This window comes from Vanessa cardui, chromosome 21, assembly GCF_905220365.1.
Source record: "Vanessa cardui chromosome 21, ilVanCard2.1, whole genome shotgun sequence".
NCBI classification, from domain to species: domain Eukaryota; kingdom Metazoa; phylum Arthropoda; class Insecta; order Lepidoptera; family Nymphalidae; genus Vanessa; species Vanessa cardui.
The window spans coordinates 7,811,730-7,839,220 of record NC_061143.1 but is presented as its reverse complement, the minus strand read 5'-3'; the positions used below and the strand labels follow the sequence as shown (position 1 = coordinate 7,839,220).

The 27,491-nt window shown below is 31.2% G+C and overlaps 3 protein-coding genes across 3 annotated transcripts in view; 2 read left to right on the top strand and 1 right to left on the bottom strand.

Annotated features, from left to right (window-relative positions):
• The window catches only part of LOC124538734, a 138,274-nt gene extending 120,289 nt beyond the window's left edge, over positions 1–17,985 (top strand). The window contains exons 9-12 of the mRNA XM_047115905.1: positions 6,760–6,913; positions 15,497–15,823; positions 15,943–16,553; positions 17,236–17,985. Coding sequence (XP_046971861.1) covers positions 6,760–6,913; positions 15,497–15,823; positions 15,943–16,553; positions 17,236–17,282 — 1,139 coding nt within the window. The 3' untranslated portion in view covers positions 17,283–17,985. The remainder of the gene's footprint in view (positions 1–6,759; positions 6,914–15,496; positions 15,824–15,942; positions 16,554–17,235) is intronic.
• A 97-nt stretch (positions 17,986–18,082) lies between these two features.
• LOC124538733 (mediator of RNA polymerase II transcription subunit 24) lies at positions 18,083–21,300 on the bottom strand. Its single transcript, XM_047115902.1, has one exon. The coding sequence runs from the start codon at positions 21,102–21,104 to the stop codon at positions 18,165–18,167; it is 2,940 nt and encodes a 979-aa protein (XP_046971858.1). The 5' UTR covers positions 21,105–21,300; the 3' UTR covers positions 18,083–18,164.
• A 194-nt stretch (positions 21,301–21,494) lies between these two features.
• The window catches only part of LOC124538800 (tRNA (adenine(58)-N(1))-methyltransferase catalytic subunit TRMT61A), a 59,766-nt gene continuing 53,769 nt past the window's right edge, over positions 21,495–27,491 (top strand). The window contains exons 1-4 of the mRNA XM_047116005.1: positions 21,495–21,791; positions 21,975–22,131; positions 23,028–23,170; positions 24,299–24,428. Coding sequence (XP_046971961.1) covers positions 21,597–21,791; positions 21,975–22,131; positions 23,028–23,170; positions 24,299–24,428 — 625 coding nt within the window. The 5' untranslated portion in view covers positions 21,495–21,596. The remainder of the gene's footprint in view (positions 21,792–21,974; positions 22,132–23,027; positions 23,171–24,298; positions 24,429–27,491) is intronic.

Genomic DNA, 27,491 nt, shown 5'->3' with positions numbered 1-27,491 from the left:
GTTATACTAACCACAGATAATAATAAAATGTATGCAAATAATAATATTTGGACCTTCAGAAATAATATAATAAAAAATATGCAAATTTCCTTGTAATATATATTTGTAAAAGTTCTACATTAATAATATTATAATGTATTTCAGCAGATTCAATATCCTAAGTCATAAAATCCACCTTCCCACGTTATTTTGTAGCATTTTAACATTTCTAAATGTGGCCAGTAAAATGCTAAACGCTTTGTAATGTTCCGGCCGTTAGCGGAATCTATTCGATCGCATTACAAATAACTGTTTAATAAAATATTATATGAATTCTTGACGGATTTGTTCTGCAATACTTCGAAACAATAATTCGTTATAAAAATTTATTATTTACTCCATTCTTTTATATCGAAGACAGAGATGTAAGAGGATATAAAGTTTTATAGTTCTCATTTCGAATTCCATTTTTTTGTGATTATTATCTTGTCTCGAGCAGGCTGTGCGGGACAACAGTATTATTTTTTTTTATAAATAAAACACATATCGGCTAAAGATTCGCATAGACTACCATTAAAGATGTATTTTTGTTGGTTATTAAAAGTAAGATTGTTTGTGATTTTGTTCCATAAGATCAAAATTTTGGTCCGAGTTCAGAATAAACCAGACAACCTTATAATATACAAATATTAAAATTATATTGTGTAGTCCATATATACCTATCTATATACCTTTTGTCTAATTGTACTTGCTGTACTGCTCATAGACACGACTGTGTACGGTAATTTTAGTCTATCTATAGTATCGTAGCATGGAGTAGCATACATATAATTTGATAATTAAATTTAAAAATAATCTAGATTATTATTACAACGTTAAGTATAACACTCTGATCTAGGTTCGTAATCAAAATATTTTAATCGCATTCCGTGGGATCTATGCGTAGAATGATACTTTTTAAGTTTATATGAAATAAATACACACATTTAGAATAATAATTCATATCTGTTGACTGGGTACATCAGCGCATGCGCAATTCATGAGTTCTAGACACCTGTCAATCTGCGCCTAAGGCAAATTACAAACCCTAATAGATTTATGTTAGTATTTATCCAATATTTCTGATTAATAACATTGCCTCACTTACCTAAATGACCTATGATTATATCAAATTGAATAATTTATAGTTATTGCTTTATTAAATGACATTTTATTTTAATGAAAAATGATGCCGACTCATTTTAATCGAAACTTTCAAATTCATTTATTCATTAAAGGTTATGTCTTATTAATAATCTGAAACCGTTAAGATATAAATAAATTCGTAGGATTTTAGAAGACTCATGTATATGAGTTAAAATGAACTCATATTAAACACACCTTACCTAAATGATTGTCGATTGATCTCACGAGTATGACATGGTTTTGACACATGTCATTACACACCGATAACCTAAAAAATAGAAACTACAAATCTAACCCTTCACGATCGAGAGAAAGTTGACACATTAGCACGCGTGACTTTCGTGTACGTTTGCCTCTACGTGAGCGATTAAATCAAATAAAACCCAACAATTTCAAAGTAACCCTGTATATGCTGACAATTTTGCACTCTATTGTTTAAGAAAATAACGACACATGAAATTCAAATGATCGTGACTTTAAAATTGGAACACTTTCGAACATGACGAGGGTGTGAAGACGTTTCCGTGGCACAAAGTTTAAAGAGAAAACGAATCTTATATAATCAAATGACAACAAAAATTGCAAACAATCGCCACTTAACCACGAGCGAGAATATAATTAAGCTGCCAATAGCAACTGTCAAAATATTTGATCAGAATACATAAATAATACAATATTTCGGGTGAAAAATATGAACGGTACTTAAACTATAAATATTCATTACAGCGATTTATTTCTGATTTATTTGCCCAACGCTATTCGTACGCGTAGGTAGATCTTGGAAAATGCTAGTCGCAAATCAAACCCACTTAGGAATACACACATAGATAATACAACTTGAAGATAAGCACACTAGTTACCCGAGCCGACCACAATCATAGCAGTCGTCAATCTCTTCTCGACTTTAAAACCAACATTCGAGATTGCGCAAATAACCGTCTGGCATTAACCCTTATTACTGTACACAAGCTGGATGCCTCTGTCAAGTTCACCACCCACCTTTAAATCTTAATCATAGAGTTCAATCTCTCTTGATTTTATCAAAAGTAATAGTAAATTAAATTTGTTGATATACAAAATATGTCTATTCGAGTATGCTTCCATCGTATACTAGTTCGAACTTCGAGTCATCATTCGAATAATTCGATAATCGCGTCGACAAGGACCGTCCCGTGTGCAGTGACCTTAACTTGAACTTTGATTCGGTTTGTTTTCAATTCTTACTTTTCAATTTACTTTATTGTAGCTACGTTGTCATGAATTCGATTGAACTATTAAGAAGAATATTTCGTTGTTATAGTTAAAAAATATACATAAATGTTTTTTGTTTTTAATTTACTAATTATCATTAATCAAATAAATGTTAAATTTTTATTTCGATTAAAGTTTGTTAATTCCGGTAAACATCAATATAAAAATACCCACAGTCATATTAACTTTTCCGAACTTGTCCGAATCTTTAATAGTAGCATGTCTATTAAAATTCAAAATTATTTTGCCTGAACAGAAGCAATACTTTTCAAATTGAAGTAAAGTTGAAAGAATAAACATTAATAAGCATTAAAGTTTATCCATTATGTTTCCATTTACAAAAGGATTACCGATCTCATTAAAACCAACACATAGTCTATATTTCATTCCATTAATGGGTATTTGAGAATGGATGCTGAAGTCTCAGCTTAACAACGAAAAATTAAGTCTTCTCACAAACTATAATTACAAATATTTAAGCATTTATTCATACAAATAATTTTAGGGATTTTAAATAAAAAAAAGTTGCATTAATTAAACTCTCTACTATGTATATTAATTCATTCGTATTCACATTTCTAGTGAACAACAATCTGACGTTGTAAGAGCTTTGTACGCAAACTGTTTTGCACAAATCTCTTGCCTTGGTGCAAAATCGTCAGAGAGCTTATACGGGCTTTTCATTGGTTAATATACTGTCAAAAAATATTTGCCCAGCTTCAAGCTTCACCAATCAAATTCCTTTATGATTATATGATAATTCTGTATGTATTCTTAAATCGACTTAATACTTGTATGGACGCCCTAACGTAGGGAAACAATACAGCCGTCACCTTTCCAATACCGTACTTAGTGCTACGGATAGATTATCTCGAACGATATTTGCTTTTAATGCCATTCTTTGACTATTAACTGTCACACCGGATTTATTGTGCATTGCAATCAGATATTGGCATGTTTCGTGGGAATTCCAGTAATTATTAGCATAAGATAACATTGAAACTATGGCAGGTATAAATCCGTTCTCGCCTACGATTATTTTATTTATTTCTCACTTTTTGTAGATGATTCTTATTTTATATTATAATGTTTTTGATTGTATTCTCTACACCCAATATACTCTGTCTGCGGCCTACAGATACAGTAAATTTCAGTATATTATTTGGCTCTGGTTATGTACGAAAAGGAAAGTAATCTGGATTTAGTTGACGAATACGTATATGTATATTTATAGTTTATATCGTGCTCGACGGAAACCATCGTAAGCTTACTGATGCAAAAAGAATTCATGTGAATTCACCAAACCGCAGCGCGTGTAAACTATTCTATATATATTTTTCTCAAAAAGGTTTAGATTACCAAAATACTATAAATATTTTGGTAAAATATTATATTTACTATATATTTACTTATATTTTTAAAAATATATTAAGTTATTAATGAGCGAATTAATAATGTTATATGTGTGTGCAGAGGCTTTAAGTTTAATAAAATTAAATTTATATAATATAATCAAATAAAGACTAGACTAAAGAGCAAAATTTAAATAAAACAAGTTCGTACCGAAAACAAATTAGTTTTTTTAACGATAACACTAATTAATTACCCGAAGACTGAACTTCGCTTCGAATATTTGTTTTACAGGTAAATAGGTATTTGTATTGAGAATTACTAATGGATTCCCTTTAACTGCAATCTTCAATGCACAGGTACTGAATTTGTCGACATTTCTATAATTCTTGTTCATTTAATTATTTTAATCGCAACTTGAACTAATATCCACGTAGACCACACACAACGAATAAATCACTTATATTTACGACTATAATTTTTAATTAATTAAGCAATCCAATAATATATTGAATTAAGTACAATTAATAGGTAATTGAAGGTCCAATGCGAACCCACACGGATGTCCTGTAAAGCTAATAGAATGCATATTTAATTGCGACCTCAGGTTATACGATCGGCAACACGACCTAAGCTACAATTATAAAATAGATCTTATTACTATAGACATAAGTGTTAGAGGCGGGAATGTTGGGGTCACCGTATTATCCATATTTATTACAGCCCCGTTTCATGCGACGGTCGCGAAACCTCGAACATGAACCGAGCTTGAAAGCTCGTTAAACGCTTATTTGCTTTACTAATTTATGTATATCGAGTTTTAAATGACTATTTTAATAATTTCTCACGATTTGATATGAGTTAACACAATTCGTTATTTATAAATAAACTAACATTAAAATATATCTCATATACTTTTTGGGTTTTTATTACACTTTCTTGTATATATACAAATATTTGAAGTCAAAAATATATCGATATGTAGTATATATAAGTATTAAAAGGTTTACGTTAGTCTCTATCAGAGTTCATTACAAATTTCCAGATGAATTATAATTTATGCCAATCGAGAACCACAAAAATTTTATTTTTATAAAATAATACAAACACACATCTGCGTTTTTACTGTAATTGTACCTGTTAATCAATTAGACAAATTGTATAAGTTGTTACAATTAATGCTGAAATTATCATAAACGCTCTTTACCTACGAATTTTTTCACCATTACGAAATAGGTAGGCGATCGAATATATAGACTATCTGGTTGTAAGTGGTTACCACCGCCCATAGACATTGGAGCTGTAAGAAAATTTAATCATTTCTTACATCTTCAATACGCCACCAATCTTGGGAAGTAAGGTCTTAATGTCCATTGTGGCTATAGTTACAGTGGCTTATTCATCCGACCGGCCTCACTCATGAGACCGGAACATCAAATATAAGATGGGTATAACCTACCCAGACAAAGCTCTGCCACCAAGTAAATAAAATTATTATAATATAGATTCAGGGTTGAAAAAAAAAGTTTTGAATTGATTCAATGTTCTGTTACCAAACCTGTAAAAAATATTTATACAAATATGCAACAAATATACTTAAAAATTATCGCCGACTTCATATCTTAGAAAATAATGAATTAATTTTTAGCGTGTACATGCAAATATCGAATCAATTACGGAGACTTGTACAAAATGATTTAAGACGCAAACAGATCATAAAATTTTCATATTTTAATACTAATATACTTCGCGTGATTTAATTACACAACAAAATTAGCATTGCGTTTAAATTGTATGAAAACTTAAAAGTTAAACAATATTTCAAACTTGATTTCGTATCTTGTAACTGATCAACAAACAGATACATTCCATTTATGTACAGACAGAAACTTTAAGGGTACCATATATGATTAACAATAAAAAAAACACAAGTACCTCCTAAAATATCCTCTATGCTCAGTACCAAAAGAGTCATATAAGATTCGTCTCAAGTCCAAACCTTTTCTAGCTGTTGTAAAATTGTAATCAAATGATCATTGTGATAACACTTTAGATTAAGATATTAAATACTTTATGGTATTGAAGTAGAGTTGAAAATACAACGACCGTCTATGCGTTTTAAGACATTGCGTAGCGGCAGTTGTCATCTTGTTAGGAAGTATGGTCGATAATCCGTTTATTAACAATGATCTCATAATAGTTACATTCAATTATTACAATTCAGTTTCGATTGAGTGTTAATATCTTTGATTAATGTCTGTTGTATCCTTTTTAATACTTTTTGTAACTTTATCTAACCTTTGTCTTGTTATTTAACTGATAGAGTAAAAAAGTTAAGAGATAATAAAAAAATATGTTTGTAATGTTTGGTGCGTAATTACTATCCGAAGTGTTCATTATTTGATGCAGTGGGTTATTTAATTGCTTCCATGTATTTTTCGAAAAATTAAAGCACTGCGGAGTTCGTGCATCAATACAAAAATAGAATTAGCTTCTCATTAAGAAATCCTTACCACTTTATGTCTTTGTTGAAATTGTTTTTTTCTGGTGACATCACCAAGAAAACAATATAGGGTAGAAGATTATAAAAAAAATATGTAAAGTACCTATATTGTTTTTCCTTTTCCATGTTCCTTCTGATGGCGTGAGATTATATAGTATAATACAAGCAAATATAAAACGTTATAAATAACATACCTCTGCCAATAAATATGTGTCACCACCACCAAAGTTTTGTTTAAGTGACATTCGAGGCTAAATACATTTAGTCTCGTATTGTACTTAAAAAAAACTAACACAAACAAACTAACTTTATTATCTTTGTGTGCATAACAGCAAGGCTTAACACTTGATACGCGTCATAATACTTTACTAGTGCGTTGACTTAGAGGCCAACCGTTGGCTACTGTTTGTTCTTCGTAGTCTCCACTTGATTTATTTAGAAATACTAATAATCAGAGCATGAAACCTTTTTAAGTGTTTTTTTTTTACCAGTAACGCAATCGGAGCAGGAACGATCTTGCATCGCTCTGCTGCGGCTGCAGCGGCGCTGCGGACAATTTCTATGGGTGCATGCGGTGCTGCAACTCAAAGACAACCTCGAGAATTCGCAGCGCCCTGTCATTGTGTGCACTAACCAGGTGTTAAGGTAATTATAGCTAACTAACAATACCAGAATCGTATTTTTTAATTATTTCAGGAAATAGCTTAATCAGCTATAGCTTCTGGTTAGTACTGACTATTTCTTGGTACCACTTATTACAGGTATTCTGCCGCCGAAACTATACTTAGTACTTGTATCTGATTTAAAGACAGACACGAGTGACATAACATCTCAGTTCTCAAACTTAGTGGTACATTGGCGAAGTATGTAACTGTTAATATGTCTTACGATGCAAATGTCTATGTATGGTCGCCCATTGGCTCTTCTACCTACCACAACCTACCATACATACCTTATAAACTAGAATGCGATTAATATAAGAAAAATCTTGCCACTTATGTTTACAAAGATTGTACATGTTTCGTATTTTTTTGCTTACCTCGATTTAGATGATGTACAAATGAAACTATTTTGATTAAAATCCCAACACTTCGAGTAAGATACAGACTTTGTACCTTTACGGAAACGGATCTCGTTTAAAATACATGAACGATGTTGTCAATAAATGCCTTTTGTAAATACACACTATAAATTTATGCTAATTACAAAATAACAGCTATAAATTTATATATTTGCAGTATAAAATAAATCAATAATATTTGAAATTGTAATTATGTTGTAATTCACGTATAATGCATACGCCTTTAAACACACTTAAAACAATATTTCATAATCGTCAATTCGAATTGAACCGTTTGTAAATTAGCATAGATTTGTCGTAGATAATACATAATTTGACACTAATATAGCTATTCATTAAACACCTTTAATTGATTGGTTCCCGATACAAATTGTGCACTAAATAACTCAAAGCAATTTCGCAAGTAACATCTTACTCGCAGGCTCTAAATTATGAGAACTAAATCATGAAAGCACTCAAAACATCCGACGTAATCGCCCTTTCCCTTGGAATCTCTTATTGGCCATTAATACATCGAAACCACAGCAATCTAGCGATCAAGGGTAAAATCACTTCATCTTTGCCGCTCTGCGCAATTATTATTTAAACAACATACCTGAATATAACGCGGACCGCGCGATGAGCAAATGCTTACAAGACTACAACACAATTTATGAGAGAAATGGTCATGCCTATGGTCATGTTAGCAGTCAAAGAAAAAGACTAATTTAGAAAAACATTACTCATTAAATGTATTTGTCTTTTTGATGTTACTATCTCTTTTTTTTTCCTAATAATATATGAATGAACTCCACGCAGTCCATTTTATGATATCTATGATTTAAACAAACAGCAATTTGAACATTTAGCCACGATTATAAATTTCAAGAACAGGATTAAAGTATCATTCAGTTTAAAAATATATTAAAATATTAATTAAGTGTAAATATGAATGATGTCAGAACATTTTGAATTAAGATATCAAATTTATTTAATTTCTTCATTCAATAGACTTAAACGCGAATACAGCTACACGAAGATTCTTCATTAATATGTTACTTCAGCATTTAAAAATACTAGTTGTTGCACGCGGCTTCGCTCGCGTTTAAGGGGTTAGTTGTCACGTCTTAGTCAAAGAAAGTATCCTTGAAGTTCAAGTTTGCTTCATAACAAATTTCATCAAAATCAGTTCATCGGTTTGGTTGTGAAAGACCGACAGATAGAGTTACTTTCACATTTATAATATTAGCATAGATTAACTTACATTAATGTTATACAACGAACTAACACTAAAAATAAATAGGGCCCAATAACTTCAACAAATTTTCGACATATTTTTTTTATTGTTTTTCAAACAAGAAATAATAATGAGCTCGCTTATTTTTAAATATAACCATAAAATTTAATACTCACTTCGCAATCGATTACACGCAGACGATGATATTATGTTATTTGAATTCTTTAACACAATCGTAGGCATCAATAACCATTTTACTCATCATAACCATTTAACTTGTTATTTAAATAGTTTTATATGTATAGTTGAGTCGAAACCTCGACATGATTGCCAGTTGGTAATAATATGAAACAGCTGTGGTTATGAATTTAACATGTAATTGAAAATAATTTGTAAGGAATTTTATTTGTTTAACGATGTAAATAATTTCATGTTAATTTAAAGATAAGCATAAATGGACGTTTAACCCGTATATTAAATCGTTCTTCCGATTAAATAAACGTATAATTAGATAAAGAAGATGCGAATAATTCTTTATTATTTAGTATGGCTTGTTAATGTTTGACATTTATGAGCATTAAAAATATGTTAACATGCAAATGTGACAAAATTCTTAACAAAAACAACAATTTTAATGGCAAAAGTTTTAGTATTAACATATTAAGGATTAAATTTATTTAAATACTTCAATTTTTTCAAACGTAAATAATTTACATAATAAAATAATTTTTTATTGGTTTATGGATAACTATAGTTGTTAAAGTGTTTGTTAAATAAATGACGAGGCTATGATACTAAATATATTTATTTGAATAAAAATATATTTATCATCTAATGGAATCATTTAATAAATTAATTAATAAACATGACATAATGAAAGCTCATATTTCGTGATTGCAAGCCGTACTTTAACAATATAAGCTGCCTTTAAATAAGTTTAGAACATAATATTTAAGGACTGTACGTTCATGAAAACGAAAGCTCATAAAGTATTGTTTAAGCGCAGAGAAAGATTTGTAGAGTAGTTTACAAGACAGCACATATTTAGTACTAATGTTTTTTTAAAAGGTCTAAGTGGTGTCTGCTGTGCTAATTGGCTTCAAGCCGGTTTATTAAACGACCTTATAATTTCCGGTAGAGTAAACCTTTGAAAAATAGGTGCCATAATTTAGCCCAGTCACTTACAGACTCTACTATTGAGAGATCAATAGCAGATGACGTTTTATGCTCGAAACAACACCCTTACTATTGGCTACAAAGCCTACATACAAATAATGTATGTACTTATTACACTTTTATTCAAGTAGTTCCGAAGACTACTAAGAAATATTGTAAGGTTAGGTTGTAGGGACTATGAAAATCGAAATGTTAATACGCACTTTAATTATTATTAGACTTATTTGACAACTATAATAGCGTTAATATTTTGTTTTATTAATATGTTTATAATTTTAATATTTCTGACCCTATTTCTTTCATCAGTTAAAAGAAAAGATGGTATTGCGACGTACATTAAGGAATCAGATTCGAACTCATGATATTAATGCAACTCTCTGGTCCAGGTACCACTGGATTATTGAGACGCAATTTTTACTGATACCATATTATATACAAGTTGGAACTCCTTGCTCATATCGATTATTCAATAAATTTACTAACATCGAAAACTCGTAGTAAAGGTTGTAACGAATAAATATTGTAAGGGGGTGATTTATGAAGTCAGAGCGGGGCCGATCCGATGTTACTATCGGGATGGTTTGAAATATGCCCGCACAGGCTATTGTGATGTGAGAAACGGTGTTTAACAAGCACCAAGCGCCAAGCACCAAGCTCCGTATTTGATCGATGGCACGGAATTTACTTCCAACAATATTTTATAGCGCGAAAATGCACCAAAACACCTGATTCTATGGAATGTTAGATCTATCTTGTTTGTATATTGCAGCCTAGCGTTTACCTTGCCTTGTGAAAATAAAAGCAAATATCTTCCTCATTATAATGGATTTAATGTGAGTTGCATTCTTCGTTTATTAAACAACCGACCTCCGCACGTCTTTCCTTTTTGCACGATTAATAGTTTTTAACTTATAATGTATTAAAAATAAATAAGCTCATTTTTCATAGAACACTTTTATCAACTTATAATAATTAGTCTGATCAAACAACTTGCCATTTAAAACATGTTGAAATTTATCGGTAAAATTATCTTTCACATAACATTAGATATTAATTCGAACTCGAGTCCAGCATAATTGCACCCCTTAGAACATTTAAATTTATCACAACACGGCCTGCAGCTATTACCGCAACTATTAATTTAGCAGATAATTCTGAACAAGCTCATTATGCGTTAGAGCGGTGACTAAGACCTCAAATTAATCGTCAGTAGGCGCTCGAGATAGTAAATCTAAATTAATATCAATGCGAGTGGGTGACAGAGTGACCTAAACAATCAACGAGTACAGAGGGCGCGAGACCTAGGCCATTTTATACTTGGTTTAAGTCATCGGCGAAATGTCATTTTGATAAACAATAATGTACATAATATTAATTTACCAATATCAAACATTTACAAAATACAGACATAAGTTCGGATTAATCCGGTCAGGGCATAATAATTTTCTTAAACTCCAAGGAAGAATTTCTTATCTAATATGTAATCGAAACTTTAAGTAAACATCGATATAGTTCAGGGCCCTAAAAGGATTAATGTATGATATATTTTTCAAACATTAACTTAGTTTGTACCAAAATATATGTACGGGTAACATTAAACCACCTCAAGATTGTACCATTTTTTTAAGCTTGATACAATAAATCCACTCTGGTCTCAAGCTCGGTTGCATTGTTCACGGGATTGCGTCATTTGTCACGTTTCTGCGCATGCTCTTGCGCAACCTACTCGTGTCGCTTCGTGCTTTCCTCTGATAAATATTGTAGCCTTTAATAATCCTCCGTGTATGATATATCTTAATAATAACTTACGCTTTGTTTAGTGCTTGTTTACCACTTACATTACACTTTCGTCCATTGTAGGCAATTCATAATAAACAACCTTTAATTGTATTTATTTAATTCCTCAACGCATCTAATTCATTATGTCAGTATAGCCTTTAAAAGGCAGTTTTATTACGGATAGCCTTATATGTCGTAACGTCTTAATAAATCCATACGAACGATACCTGTAGGTACTACACATGTAGCCCAATGTGGCTGCGGTGAGCGACAACAAATTGTCAACATGCCGGCCGCCTACGTCATGTCGCCGAGATTTATGCGTTCGGCCGATGCGGACGCACAAATTGGCGTACGGATCGGACGGTACGAGTTTCCAACATTCCATTAACTCGGTTATGCATAACGAGGGCAAGATTACGCACATTACTATTCTAGTCGAAAGAAATAAGAATTTTCAATGAAGATCACAAACTGTATAATTTAGCATTTAAAAATGTTTATCATAACTTTTTTTTAAACGCATAAATGAGGAGATTCCCAATAATAGCAAAGGCAAGGGTCTTACAATTTAATCCTACTTTATAAGTAAGTACTTTATAATAAAGTAGGTTCGATAAATATCAAATTAGAAATTCATAACATATTGACGCTTCACAAAGGAAGAAATCGTTGAATATTACTAAAATCACGATTTTGATAAATTCATCTTTCTACCAATAAATATAAAATAATTGACTGCAGACTGCTATTGTTTTAGTAAATAAATACGTAGTCGTTTACATATATATGCATACCTATCAATGGTTTATTTATTTTAAAAAGACAGAAAAACTGATCGTAGACATTTCTACTACAATTTATAATTTTAACAGCATTATGCGGCTGCAAAATTCTAAGTTCCGGGTTCAGTTCTAGAACGTAACGAATATGAGACTAAAACTTATGGGGCTCTAACTGTTTTTAAACTTAATCATTAAAAAAAATAAAAATGTACTTACGACAATTTTTTAAAAGGCGCTCCCGATGGTAACTTGTAGCCTTCCCTCATAGGCATTCATACAGCAAGAAATCTGCACCAATCTAATCGAAGCGTACCTTCAATACGCCGCGAGCAATAGGATCGAAAATGTGTGTAATTAACTAGCTAACTCACCATTCAAACCTCAGTACAGACAGCGATATTGATGTTTGGCGGAAGAACTATTGATGAAGAAAGACCCTACACAAAGCCCTACAACCAGGTAAAAATCACTAAATACATATAGTAACTAAAATTGTAGTTAGTATATGAATTTATTGATATTAAGAGGGCTAGTAAGAAATAAAGTATATTTTTTTATGGTATAGGTTAGCGGACGAGTATATGGGCCACCTGATGGTGGACCATCACCCATAGACAATGACGCCGTAAGAAATATTAACTCCTAACATCGTCAATGTGCCACCAACCTTGGAATTAAGATGTTATGTCCCTTGTGCCTGTAGTTACACTGGCTCACTCACCCTTCAAACCGGAACACAACAATACTGAGTACTGTTATTTGGCGGTGGGTGGTACCTACCCATACGGGCTTGCACAACGCCCTACCAAGGGCCAAAAAGTTAATTAGTTAATTTTCATGTTTACAAATTGTTTAAGTGTATCTCTTACCGTTTGATATAAATATGTTTAGTATTAGAATATCTAAATAGCAACAAAACAACAATACCTTTAAAATTCTTAGTCAATACAACATAAAATAATCTTAAAATAAAATTTTATCGCAGAAACGTACGTATATAAAGACGGTATTAAATCACGTTTAAGTAATTCGCGAAGGTCAAGTTTATTATGCAGAACGTGTGTAAACTGAGTTCGCTTATCCGCTTACCCTTTGATTCGCAGTTATCTACGAATGCTAAACGATTTGTCGTCGTCCAAAACATATTTAAACTTTGATTTAAGTATTATCGCACACAAAAGCCTTATAAGGGTAAATGTCACCTAATGTCATACAATTAAAATCGTAAACATTCGTTATTTAAATATTATGATAATGATTTTAAATTCAAAAAAGTTTTGTTAGTATAAAAATAAATATATAAATCCTTTTTGCTTATTTTCTTTAGATCTATCGCTGTCAGCTTCTATCTGTAATATTTGTTTAGTAGGTAGCTTTTATCTCATATCGAATTCAGAAACCTTTTCATGCGACTGTATCTTTAGTCCAGGGCTCAGTCCAACTATGTGACATTTCCCCGCATCCACTATCTAAAAGGTTGAAAGCTTGAGTTAACGTTAAAGGTTACTTTAAAACCACAAATTCAATACTTCGGTGGCGTCAATTACATTATTGTTTCTAAGGAAAATAAAAGGAGTTTCGATCGGAAACAGAACTGTACAGACAATTAGCAACTTAAAAATATATATTGCAATTCTTTTATCTTACTCTGGCGGATAAATAAGCATTTCATTTTAGTATAAGAAATTAGACGAGTAATCTTAAATAATACAAAATACATTTTCAAATCTGATCAAATATACATAAAGCTATAATATGAAAATATAATATCAAAATGGCGTAAATTTATTTAACACTTTATTTAACAGAAGCAAAGTATACAAAATGTTCATATTCATACAAGAACAGATTTCTTACAAATCACATTAAACACTAAAGAAAATGTTAATACAATTTGCACAAATTTTTGATACTCAAATACTAATTAATAGTTATAAGTAGTCTTATTGTTTTAAGGTTCAGTAGTTGTAGTTTATGCATAATTTAAAATTGGAATCGCTGTATATAACTTTTATCAATATTGAAAATTAAGGTTTTTGTAAATGCATGTTAATGAAAATACTGGCTTTAAAATAGATTCTGAATTAAAATTCACTCGTTTATGTTATACCTGTTTAATTAAGTTTTATTATTGATAATTTCTCATTACGGTTAATGACAATCTGAATAATACATTAAATTGACAATTTATTCTTCTTTTTATTAAATATTTATGACAAATTAAATGTATTACGAAATATTAACAACGTAACATTTTTAAAGGGATAATTTTTTTTATTCAGAAAATTTTATTAGATTTTTATTTTAGGTTTTTACAATCACTACTCACTTTGCTTTCACGAACAAAAAATACAGACGAATTGATAACCTCCTCCTTTTTAAAGTCGGTTGAAAAACCACGTGCGATGTTGCTTATCTAAGTGTACTTAGATCATAAACAAATGCCGAATGATAATTATTGTACGGCACATAAACCAGTGAATTATTGGCAACCAGTCGATGTATCCGTAATTACATTCAATCACTCGCTTATTAGTAACAGAACACAGCCATGAAACACCTACCTGCTGGCTTACCTACAGCACTAGATCCTATTTAACAATAATATACATATATAATTGCTCCATATCATCACTCGCCTTCATACAAATACATAATATAAGTACAATACAAATGTTCAAAAAAACGGTTATAATATTCGTTTATCTAAATCTACCCAATGTTGCATTAAAGGGGTTTACTTTAAACTTTACCTTGAATTAACTCCAGCCACTATACGAGTGTGAACCCTAATCTACAAGAATAATTCGAATCAAACGTAATCTTTTACATTACTCTTGGCTATGCATTGTAAAATATTTTTCACGAACATGGCACACGGACTTAAGAGTACTACTTAATATAAACATAAAACTTTAGTAGTCTCCATTTTCCTTACTACTAATGGGCAAAGCATGTAACAAAGTCGTAGGTATAGTTAATACATATTACTGTGGCAAAGATAAAATGCATTCAAGAAATCCGACATGTTTCAAGAATACAGATTATGCTTTTTAATTTGACTGAATTATGCATAAAAATTAAAACTTGTTAAGACTTCAATCAAAATTAGATTTTAAATTAAAAAAAAAACACTGTATGTGATGTGACTATATTTTCCTTTGTTTAAATCATTTCCATATTGTTAACAGTGAACAGGAAGCAGCAGTGATGAAAGCAAATCCATGGCTATACCATTATTACGCAGTGCAATCGAAACTGCATTATGGCTTAGCATATGAAGCAGCTACGAGAATGTATGGTCCACCGCCGCCTGATATACAAGTGTATCCTACAACTATGCAGTACGCGCCAACACCACCAGTCTGTATAAATGGAAATCAAGCAGTCATGATGCCAAATTCGAGCCTACAGCCTCATATACCGCACGTGCCGCCACACTTAACACCAATACATTACGCCTATGAAAGACATGACAACGGTCCAGTTGATTATTCGGTGTCACTTCATGAGAACAGGTATTATTAGTTTTTAAAAACAATAAAACACCCATATCCTTATTCGATATACTGTCATTTTTATGGTTTTTATCAACAGAATTAAATTCCACAAGTTTAACATTAGTTTCCTATTTCAGATACCATAATTTAAGGATTGATGAATCACGATCACACCCAAGTGCTAAAAGGAAAGCAAAACAATCGGACGATAAAACACCCGTTGCTAATTTGTCTCCACGTTTCTCTGCGTCCAATATTGGAGGTGAAACCTTGGTAGCAATAGCAGCAACATCTATAACCAATCGAAGGCCAGGATCTAAGAATTTTAGCTTAACCGAAACGGAAATGATCGATCAATGGAATCCTAGTCCAACTTGGTCGGAATCTGCATTACAGAAAGTTCCCGATGTTTGTCACCAAGATTTAAGTCCATATGTTACAACTACACCACCAACACCCTCTGGTACACCGTCGGCTTATACGCAGAATTATAGTCATACATTTGTGTTTGATTGGTCACCAGAACAATACGTTCCTCATACTAACAATAGATGTAGCACAGTAACAACAGAAAGTTCCTATCAGCAAACTTGGAATAGAAATCAAAGAATGACATTCGCTAGTAGTAATGATAATTCTATCGATGAAAATTGTAATCCTAATAGAATAAACTTGCCTATGAGGGTTAGCCGAACACCGCCAGAACATAATTCACTACGGGAAGGAGAAACTCTTCGAAGGCAAATGGGTGAGTATGAATAAAACAGTATCTCGTTATTGAAACACTATCCAGTGAAAAAGTAGTCACATTTTTCAAAAATGTTACCTTAGTAAACATAAAAAAATATAGCTAACGAACCATGTAGTAGTGTATAATACAAAAAATATGTAGGATATAAATTAAATTTACACCCCAAGTACCTACTCAAAGGTGATGTAGCTTTATATCAGTGTTAAATATTTTAGTAATAGATCATTAGTTACAGATAATCAATACCTATATAAAAAATATATTCCATTTTATAATATTAGTATTGACTCTTTATCTGAAACAGACAAACGTATTTTAAAATTATTTTCTTTAACTGGCTCGTTGGTCTTGACTCCTAGTCCAGTAGGTCTCGTCCTTATAAGGCTGCTGAACCCGAAGCCCTTATTTGAAATCCCGCGTTTGTCCAATATAAAGTTATTGAGATTTTTTGTGAAGAAATTCTTAGCTCGTCTGGAATCTCAAAGTTAGCAGTATTAACATTCTCGATACTTGAAAAGTACGTAAAACCGCTGGTTGTGCGTCTAATCTCTCCGATTGACGACAACGAGGAAAAGGAGTACTACACTTACAACCAATCCAACGAATTCATTTTTATTAAATGATTTATAAATGTTAAAAAGAATATCAAAACTTTTTTAACCACCATACCTTATTACAGATCGTCCGCATCCAGATTCACCAGGTGCCAAAAAGCCTGCATTATAACTAGTGTTCTCAAATTATAGTATAGATTAATATATTGTTACCTTATACTCTTAGTTATTTAAACTACCCACATATGAGGTAAAAGTTCTGGAACTCTCCTGTGATCTATGTGTTTTTAAGATTATTGTAATATAGTGTAGACACTGTACAAACTTAATGTCACATAAAATGTGAGTAATAGCATAAATTATGTATATTTTATGTAAATAATTTAAAGATTTTAAAATAATTAAGATACTAGATGTATAGGCAGCTCTTTTGAAAATTAAGTATCTGCCGAATTTCTTGTGCAATTGTTAAATGTTCATACTTTCTTAATGTATAAGAGATGTCTTCATAGAAAGGCAGAGTGGCAGTGGGAAAATTTTTCGTTCTAATTTCGTTTAAAAAAAAACTGTCAAAATTAATATATATAAAAGAACGTTTTTTAAATTTATAAAACATTATTGTTAAAAAATAATCAATTTTATTGTATTTAGTATAAATATTTTTTGGTCAAATGTACAATTGAACATAAAGGTTATAAATATAGCATTATTGTTAAAAAATATATTTTTTCACATATGTTTAATAAAAAACACGGAAACAATATTAGTTGAGCATATAATAAATATGTCTACCTTATCCTGAATCCGTCCGCCATTAGAATTGAAATAATTATTTAGAAATGTATAAATTAAGATTATTTAATTTACTAAATATTTTTTAAATCCCTTCATGAAGGGGTATTGTAAATTTATATCGTTAATAGCGAAACAAATGAGAAATTGATTTTAAATGAGTATGAAAATAAACAGCAATAATTTAAAACATTGTTTTATTTAACCTTATGTACTAAATTACAATTAATATATCTGACATACATCACTCAAAAATTACACATTATTCAGGTCTGAGCCTCATATTTCTTAATAAACAAAGGTCCCTAGCAGTATCTTTTCTTCCATATGATGTAGATAAATCATACAATCGTAAAATCAACCCTACATTAAAGTTATCGGGTAATGCCTTTATTAGTGTTGGTATTATTTCACTTGGCATCTTTTGTAGCACTACTTGAGCTCTTTCCTGACCACACTGAACAACATATACCATAAACTCGAATATAAATTGAGTTTGAGGTGTAACATCACCATTCTTTCCTGCTAGTTGAGAGAATGATTTATATAAAACATCCAAAGCAGATTGTAGGGGTTCCTTTATTACAATACCAGACATGCTTTGACCTTGAGAATAATACAATGAATCTGATGTATTGTCATTCATTCTCCTAACTTTACTTGAAGTGCCCATAGTATCTAAATCTTCTGAATCGTCGTGCCTACGTTTCCTAGATATGTTGACTCTGTTAGAAATGCTATATTCAAGAGATGCATAAATACTGTAAACACAAAGTTTAGCCAAAATTGCTGATTGTGGTTCGACCAACTCATCACATAGCTTGGCATTATAAAGATACTGAGGTAAAACATGAAGTAATAATGCTTCTGTGCATTTTTCAATATCTAAGTGGAACATAGCTAAGATAATGTCCACAGATCTGTCTAAATCATCCTGATATCGAAATTTCAACATTTCTTTAATTAAATTTGTTACAAACCATACTGGGCCAGCAGTATTAAGAAGACTCTCAACAATTTGTGTAGCATCAATGTGTAAATATCCTCTGGTCTTAATATCTTCCCAAACAGATTGAAGCTGTTCTAAGATTGGTTGCCTAGACACAATACAATGAGTAAAGGGCACAACCTTAGATTTTTGCACCAGTGGTGGATGAATGTCATACTGCATCTTCCTTACTATTTGACACATCAATATTGCCCTCTCTTTAAAATTATCAATTTGGGCCAATTCAACTTCACTTGGTGGTGATAAAAACATCTGAACCATATTTAAAGGTTTTATGTATGCATCTTGATGTACAACATTAATATATGAACAGAGCCATACTGAAGCACATACAGCTAATGAAGCCATTTTTTGCCTTAAAGAATCTAACATACGCTTGACATCAGCAGATGAAATTGATCCTTGTTCCCATGCAAACAAAATCTCTTTTATAACTCCACAAACATTGGTACACAGATCATGAGGTTTAAGGTTTGTATTCTTGAAATCAAAATCTGGTGCACTGAGATGATGGATAAATATGTCCACAAGCTGTAAGTCACATTTTTGTAATATTTGATCTGGTGATTTATGAATGCCTTTGTGTGCCATGCAGTCTCTAACCCATTGTTCAAAAAAGGAATCTCCATTTTCTTCGAGAACAGCATCAACTCCATAATCTTGGACGATAGAGCAAAGAATTAAAAATGAAAGATCAAAGATGTACACTTTTGACTGAGATGCTCCTTTCTCACTAGCTGTTAGGAGAGCAAATTCATTAAACTTGATTAATCTTGACACAAATAATTTCAATTTTCCCTCTACTGTGGCAACAGGTAGAATAGTATCTAAAGTAGTACCCCCTACAATTTGACATAGCATTACATATAACGAATCTTGAGTTTTGTGGAAATCTCCTCCCATTGTTTTAAGCATTCCAGCTAGTGTTGGTTCCGCACGGGTTATAAATGATAGCACAGACCCTTGAAGACCCGTTGGTTCTAATTTTTGAAGTTTTATATCTTTAGTTTCTCTTTTTTGGTTGAAATATGCAAGTTGAGTCTCTGATATTACATTTAGTTTAACTAAGGGCTCCAATAAAGATACCACACTATTGCAAGAGTTCTTAGCATCAACAACATCAAGAAGTGGAGTGCCTTGTAGCAGTTTTTCAAATGCCTCCACTACCTCTACAGAATAATCACCATCTTTATTAGTAGTACCACAAGTATTATGAAGATAATTAATAACTTGAGGTAATTTTAGAAATGTGAATGCAGCCCACAGAGCCTGCTTAGATGCATCTTTACTGGCATCATTCAAGGAAATGAAACATGCTCGAATTAATTCACAATACAGTCTTGATAGTGGATAACTCTTAATTCTTTGTATCATCATTAGTTGGCTAGCTAATTGCTGTATATCCGCACTGGGATTTGCCAAAACATTGACTGCTATTAAGGCTTGCAGACAATGTGTAACAGTCTCCGGTTTAATATTTAATGGAGCTATCTTATCAATATCCATATTACATATCTTTTGCAAAGTATCATGTATTGTAACTGGTGCTTTAAACTGAGTATTCATCATCATGAATGCTGTAATCTCCTGACATTTTTTTGTAACTTCATTAAACTCATCCGGATCATTTTGCTTAGCCAGATAAAACATAGACAACAGGAAGTCCGAATGAACAATTGAATTAAGGAGTGATGTAGATTTTTCCAAAAGTTCTTGACTTTGAATTGGATTTGATGATGGATATTTACTTAATGAATAATGATAGACTTGGAGTAACCATAAGATGATAGATGATACAGCAAACGCCAATATTTCTTCTTCCATTTTACTACGACATGTAATACTGTCAAGAAAACCCTCCAGAAATTCTAACAGACTTAATATGCAGTGAGGTTTATGAAAGGCATCGAACTTGGCTATTCTTTGCAGTACAGCAGCGTATGAAACTAAATGTGAAGCCAAGGAATGTTTAAGATACGATATTACCAATTGGTTAGCACCACAACCAACCATAGCTTGTTGAAGTATACAATCAGCTAGGTTATACAAGTCTCCACTGACGCCTCTCGGCAGAATAGTTTTGATATTTATGCCCCATTGAATATCAGTCCACCTTTCACGCCAAGCTTTTAATATTAAAGCCTTAAGAGAGCTTGTTTTACTGGTCATTTTAGAAGCATCCATTTTCACCATCTTACTGTACCACTTAGATAAAAATATTTATCTTTCTTTAACACAATCATGCGGAACTCAGTTTAACTTTACTTAATGTCTTATGTTCTTATAAACTTCTCAAATAAACACATTATTGGACTAAATATTAAAATTAAAAATTCATCACAAACACATCAGCATAATAATAATTTTATGGTTTTGACACTTCTGAACCATTAGACGTTTCGTGTCAAATAAACCACAGATTAATATTTTGTCAAACAATGAAAGTATGACTTACTACAGGTTTTGGTTTCAAGAAAAAAACGTATGCCTTGCAAAAACATGACTACTCTATCTTTTAAGATCACAATACCATGTTATTAAAACATGTGTTTATAAAACGCATAACGAAACATTAAAAACAACCTTAGAAAATTGGATAACGTCAACTTCAAAGTCAAACTCACATGTTTTATTAGTAAACATTGTTTTCGCTTCTTTAAAATTGGTATATTTAAACGATACAAAATGAGTTTTAGAAACTATAAGAATAAAATAGACGAAGGTGATACAGTAATCCTCTATTTAAGTAATAATCTTCACGCTATCGAAGTCAAACCGGAAATAAAAAATAAAAAAGGTGAAATGGTTGAGAATGTTTACCAAACAACATTTGGTGCTTTAAAGGTTAGAAACCTTATAGGAGTTGATTATGGCAGTAGAGTAAGTATTATTTATTTAATTTTGTCAAGATAAACCTCAATAATAATATTGTTAATATAAAACAAGGACTAGATTCAAATAAAACCAACAAGAACTAATACAGTTCATATTCTACAAAAAAATAAATAATCTGTCATTTTAAAATAAATAATCATAAATATAATTATAATTCCTTGAATACAGGTAGAACTATCAAAAGGCTGGGGACATGTATTGCAACCTACACCAGAGTCATGGTCTCTTACACTCCCACACCGGACTCAAATTATTTACACTCCCGACATTAGTATGATAATGTTACAGCTTGATTTGGTCCCAGGCAGCATTGTTATTGAAGCTGGTATTTATTCTTTAAACATATACTTTATAGCCAGTAAGGAAAACTTTTGTATTGTGTAATATGCATTCAAGGCATATTATTCCATACATGACTTTATACAATAATCAATGATAAAATAGTGTGGAGTTAATACCTGTTGACTTTGGAAGTCAGCAAGAGCAGGCAGCAGGATATATTAATATAAATAATTGTATTTAACTAACTTGACTTTGTATTTTTAAATGTTGGAAAAGAGTAACTTCTGAGTTTCTAGCCGGTTCTTCTCAGTAGAATCTACATTCCGAACCAGTGGTAGCTTCACTTAATTGTAAAATGTCGATTCAAAAGTGCTTGTAAAAGCAATTCAAGTAGAATAAAGTTTATTTTGATTTGATTGAAAAATATTGTAACACTTATTTACACATACTTATAAATAAAGTAAAAGTTGTTTTTTTAATGAGTATGTTCAAAGTATATTCTACAACCCTCCTGTAATGCTGATAGATATACATGTAGAAGAATTTTAACTGAGTTATTGCTCGTCCACCTAGCTATAACATAAAATCCAAAATAAATTTATAATATTTAATTATTATATTATTTTACAAAGCTTATTCTAATGTACATAGATGTTTTGTAGGAAGTAAATTAATAGATCCGAAAGAAGAATTAAAAGAGCAAATGTGTACATTGTAAGAAGTTTGAATACTCAAAACCTTTATTCATTTGGTAATTTTAAATAAAAATTAATTATACCAAAAAAATCAATACTAATGAAAATATTATAATGTTTCATAGTAATTACTTTTATTTTTGAGTTTATTTTGTTATTGATAAATTTTAGAATGATATACTAGGTTGTTTTAAATTTATGAAGATATTATTAAATTGAGGTTTAATTGTCATATTTAAAACAGGTACTGGTAGTGGTTCTTTAACCCATGCCCTGATACGTCGCGTTCGGCCACACGGTCATGTGTATACATTCGACTTTCATGATCACAGAGCAAAAGTTGCCCAAGAAGAATTTGATGACCATGGACTAGCAGAATTTGTTACGGTAAGTTTATTTATTAAGTTTATTTACGTATGTCCCGGCTTTATAACTATTCGGCCAATAGAAGTCCAGTATATATTTAAAAAATGTAATTCAGTGGTACTACAAGACCGGCCAATCAGGAAGACAGTTGACAATTTGACGCAGGACAGATTCTAACAGTTTAACTTCAATAGATTACAATATAGCGAAAAATGATACGTTAAATTGCAATCATAATATTTCGACAGATTACAACCTGACGAGTCAGATTGTAATCTGTCGAATTTTGTATTCTTACGGTGACATTACACACATAATATATTCAGTATACTGACAGTACTGAATAGTTCGACATTTCTAGGATTTTGTTGACAAGCGACAATACGTACCATAATGATTATAAAAACTGACTCTTAAAGACATAATAAATATCCAAATTAAGCACTAGTTACCTGACAATGTTCTGTTCAAATTGCTATCAATATTTTTCCCCGAAAAGAAACTTTTTTAACTTAAATACTGCGGCTGACACTTATATAAAAATATTTAAAGAAATATCATCCATACTGATAATCGATATCGCCGATAGACACGCAATAATATAAACCACGGTGTAAAAAGACACCGTCAATGCGCCGTCAACCAAGATGATCTACGATGTTCGGTCTCTTGCCTAATAATAATGACACAGACTTTATCACCATTCAAAATCATAAGGATACGAAATATTTTTGTCGGGCGGTAGCAGTACAATTTATTGAGTAGTTCACTACCATAGTGAAAACTTTCAACCTCAAACTTAGAATTTAGGGGTGGAATATTGTCTTTCTGCCATCAATAATTTGACAATATCTTGAGAACGATAGTTGTTTCAGAAAAATATGTTATACTTTGTCAAAATCGTTGATAACATCGAACAGTAACAATGCAAAATTATTATTAAAATGGTTTAGTTTGTCGACATTGTAACAGAACATGAATAACATTAGATTTTTTTTGCATTGGTTGGTAGTTGAATTGGTAGACAATGACCTACTTCACAATGCTTAATATATTACTCTTTTAGTTAAATAAAGAGTAACTAATTAAAAGTATTATGTTTAAGGCATTGATAAAAACAATCATATATATTTTTCAATTTTTTTTTAGGCACGACACAGAGATGTATTAGCAGATGGTTTTGGAGATGAGCTCAGTGGAAAGGCAGATGCAGTATTTTTGGATCTACCAAGCCCATGGTCTGGCGTTCCCCATGCCGTCGCTGCTATAAAGAATGAAGGTGAGAATTCAATTTATATTCAAATAATTTAATAAAACAAAATCGATCATTTCTTTATATCTGTGTATAATTATAGTCTTAGCAGAAACCATTAATCAAATAACTTCCCAAGAATCGAATAAATGAAGTATATTGCGTGATTATTTATTTAAATACTTAATTTAGATGCAAATTGAATCCAAACGAATCCTTTTATAGCTCTAAACTATTTATCGGGTCCTTAATCTTTAATAAAGCCATAAACTACAATATCCTCCGATTAAAATAACAATAAATGCCGCACCTATATTATATCACCAATAATTGTAAATGCAACGCTATCAACATGTTCTAAATAACAGTTAATGATACAAATGTAGCCACGCTAACATCTATAGATTCAACTATATACTGTAGAAGATATAATAATCTATCAATTGGAAAGATAGTTCTAGTAAAGAAATAAACATATTGATTTATTTTTTTTACAATAATGTGATTTAAATTTTGCAAAACGAATAACTGAAGTTCATACAACACTTGCTATTATTAGATTATGTTTACTATGCTGTGTCTTGTTCTTTCATGTCTAAAATCAATGACGATAGAAAGAGACAAATCGGTTTTTTAATTATGCAACGTTTATAAGTAGGAAAAGGTTATTGTTTCCAAATTCAGCCAAACATCACTTAGTTTTTTATGACGTCAGACGTCATAATACTTATTACAATAATCATACTTGTAAAAAAAATACAAGTATGTGTATTTATGTAATTGTCATATGGGTGCAATTTTTTTCAAACCTTAATCTTATTAATAATAACTTATTGCGCCGTAATAGTGGATTTAATATGTGTTTTATGATGACAAGCCTAGCCCGTAGTAGTCGTAAAATTGCGACGTTGTTACCGTTTCTCGTATCGATACAATTTGTATAGCATACATACAAAACTGTAATGCAATACTTAAATTCACAATACATGAAACAAATCACATTCGTAAAGCTAACGAAAGCAACCATCTAGATAAAGATAAACTATCGCGGCAGGAAACTACAGATCCTTATAAATCGACAGAATCGATTGCAATCTGATTACCCAGTGTCGATTATACCGATCCGCTTGTAAGTTATTCGATTCTATTCATTAAACATGCTAGTGGTGAACTAGATAACGAATTTAAAATCGATTCATTGAGTTGAGAGTCGTTTAACCTTAGCTCTCACGATAGGGTTGCGGTTGTTATAAATTATTTTATTTTATTCGAAACTATTTTCACCACACTTAAATACAAAAATATGTTTGATTCGAAATTAAAAACATCCAATATTAGTCATTATCAGTAGCAATGCAGCGCATAGTTGAATAGTTGTATGGTTTCTGTTTATACTTGTTTTATTAAATCTTCACAGATTAAGCTTGCCCCGTGATAATTTCTATTTATTTATTTGCTCACTTCCTTATAGTATTTAGGTTTCCTAACATGACAGATGTCATCCTTGAGTGATTCGATACAATGAAAACAATCTATTGGAAAAATAAAGTGAAATCAGTTACGATTCCCAAAACTATCGCTAACCTAAACGACACGTACCATATATAGAAAAACTCATATTTTTCTTTTGATTAACTTTATTTATTTCTTTAGAACTGTATACCCCTGCACATTATTACACATGTATTAAACGAATATAAATCAAAGAGCTTAACCTTAACAATCACTATGTTTTAATTATAGGCCTTAATAAAGATTAATTGTGTTTATACAAGTCTAGCCGTGTACCCGGTGGTATATCCAGACGGAAAGATTATTTCATCCTATATAAAGGATGAATTTTTAAAAGCACTATAACGATTCGCTTTTACTCATTAATTCTGTAATACAAATTTCCATAGTAAGAACTGCATATATGACGATCTTCTTAGTTAATTGATTTAAATAATGCTTTAATACCCACCTGTTTTTATCTCATTAATAAAAGTATCAATACTAATATCCATATTTCTAACATCAGATATGACGAGTTAACCCCGGTACCAAATTTTGAAAAAATCTATCCTAATGATCTACAAAAAAAACTCCTGTGGGAAAATTGCATTTCTTTCAATTCACCATACAGCATTTCGTTCATTTAGGCTTAAATTGGTATGACAATCGGTCATTTTGAAAGTTTACGCAGTAGAACGTACGTAATGATATAATATAAAATCTATTACTAAATAGTTTATATATAATTCGGTAACAATAAAGTTTTGGACAAGGCCCACCGGGTTAGACTTTTAGTCATTTATAATTTGATTGATTAGATTCTACATTTAACCTGTAATTTCACGTTTATCCTACACGCAATACTTATACACGAATTAACTAAATACTTTGTTGACTGTTCTAAAAGAATAAAGTCTCAAATTACATGTCATTTCTACGATTTTCACATCAACCGGAATAAACCGGATTTAGTTCAGATTTTTGTTTTCATTGGAGATAATGAGTTAAAAGAGTGTAGGCATTGTTACTTACAGAGCCTTACGCCCACTCTGATCACCATAATGTCATATGTTAATACCAATCAATTATTCAAACGACAAAAAGTAATCATTTGGATTATTGTGGAACACTACTTGTAAGCAAGCCAGTGTTATTAAAGACACCAGGGATGCTTGCTCGTAAAGTAACAATTTACTCGTAGCTTCTACAGTTAGTGGGGTATTTGATTTATATTTCTTATACAATAACCATTTTCTATAGGCGTTGGCCGTCTAATCTCCTGGAGACTTAAAGGTAGTGAATTTCTACATACAATTAAAAATACAGTGGACTTACTTAAAACGATGATGCCCTATTATGCTCCCTGGCTATAAGACTCACTAATATCTATTTTAAAAGAAATAACTATTTCAATTAAACAATTTGTCAATGTCAGCTTTCAATATATAACACAAAAAGATAAAACGGATAAATAACTGTAATGAAAATTGTTTTATACGATGATAAATTGAACGAAGAAATTAACATATAATTTAACATTTATAATTACAGAACTTAATATATAATTGGCAACCCTATATTGTTGTGCCTAATTGG

What these genes read in the sequence shown, in the direction of transcription:
- LOC124538733 (XM_047115902.1), bottom strand. Translation starts at nt 21,104, where the DNA reads ATGGTGAAAATGGATGCTTCTAAAATGACCAGTAAAACAAGCTCTCTT.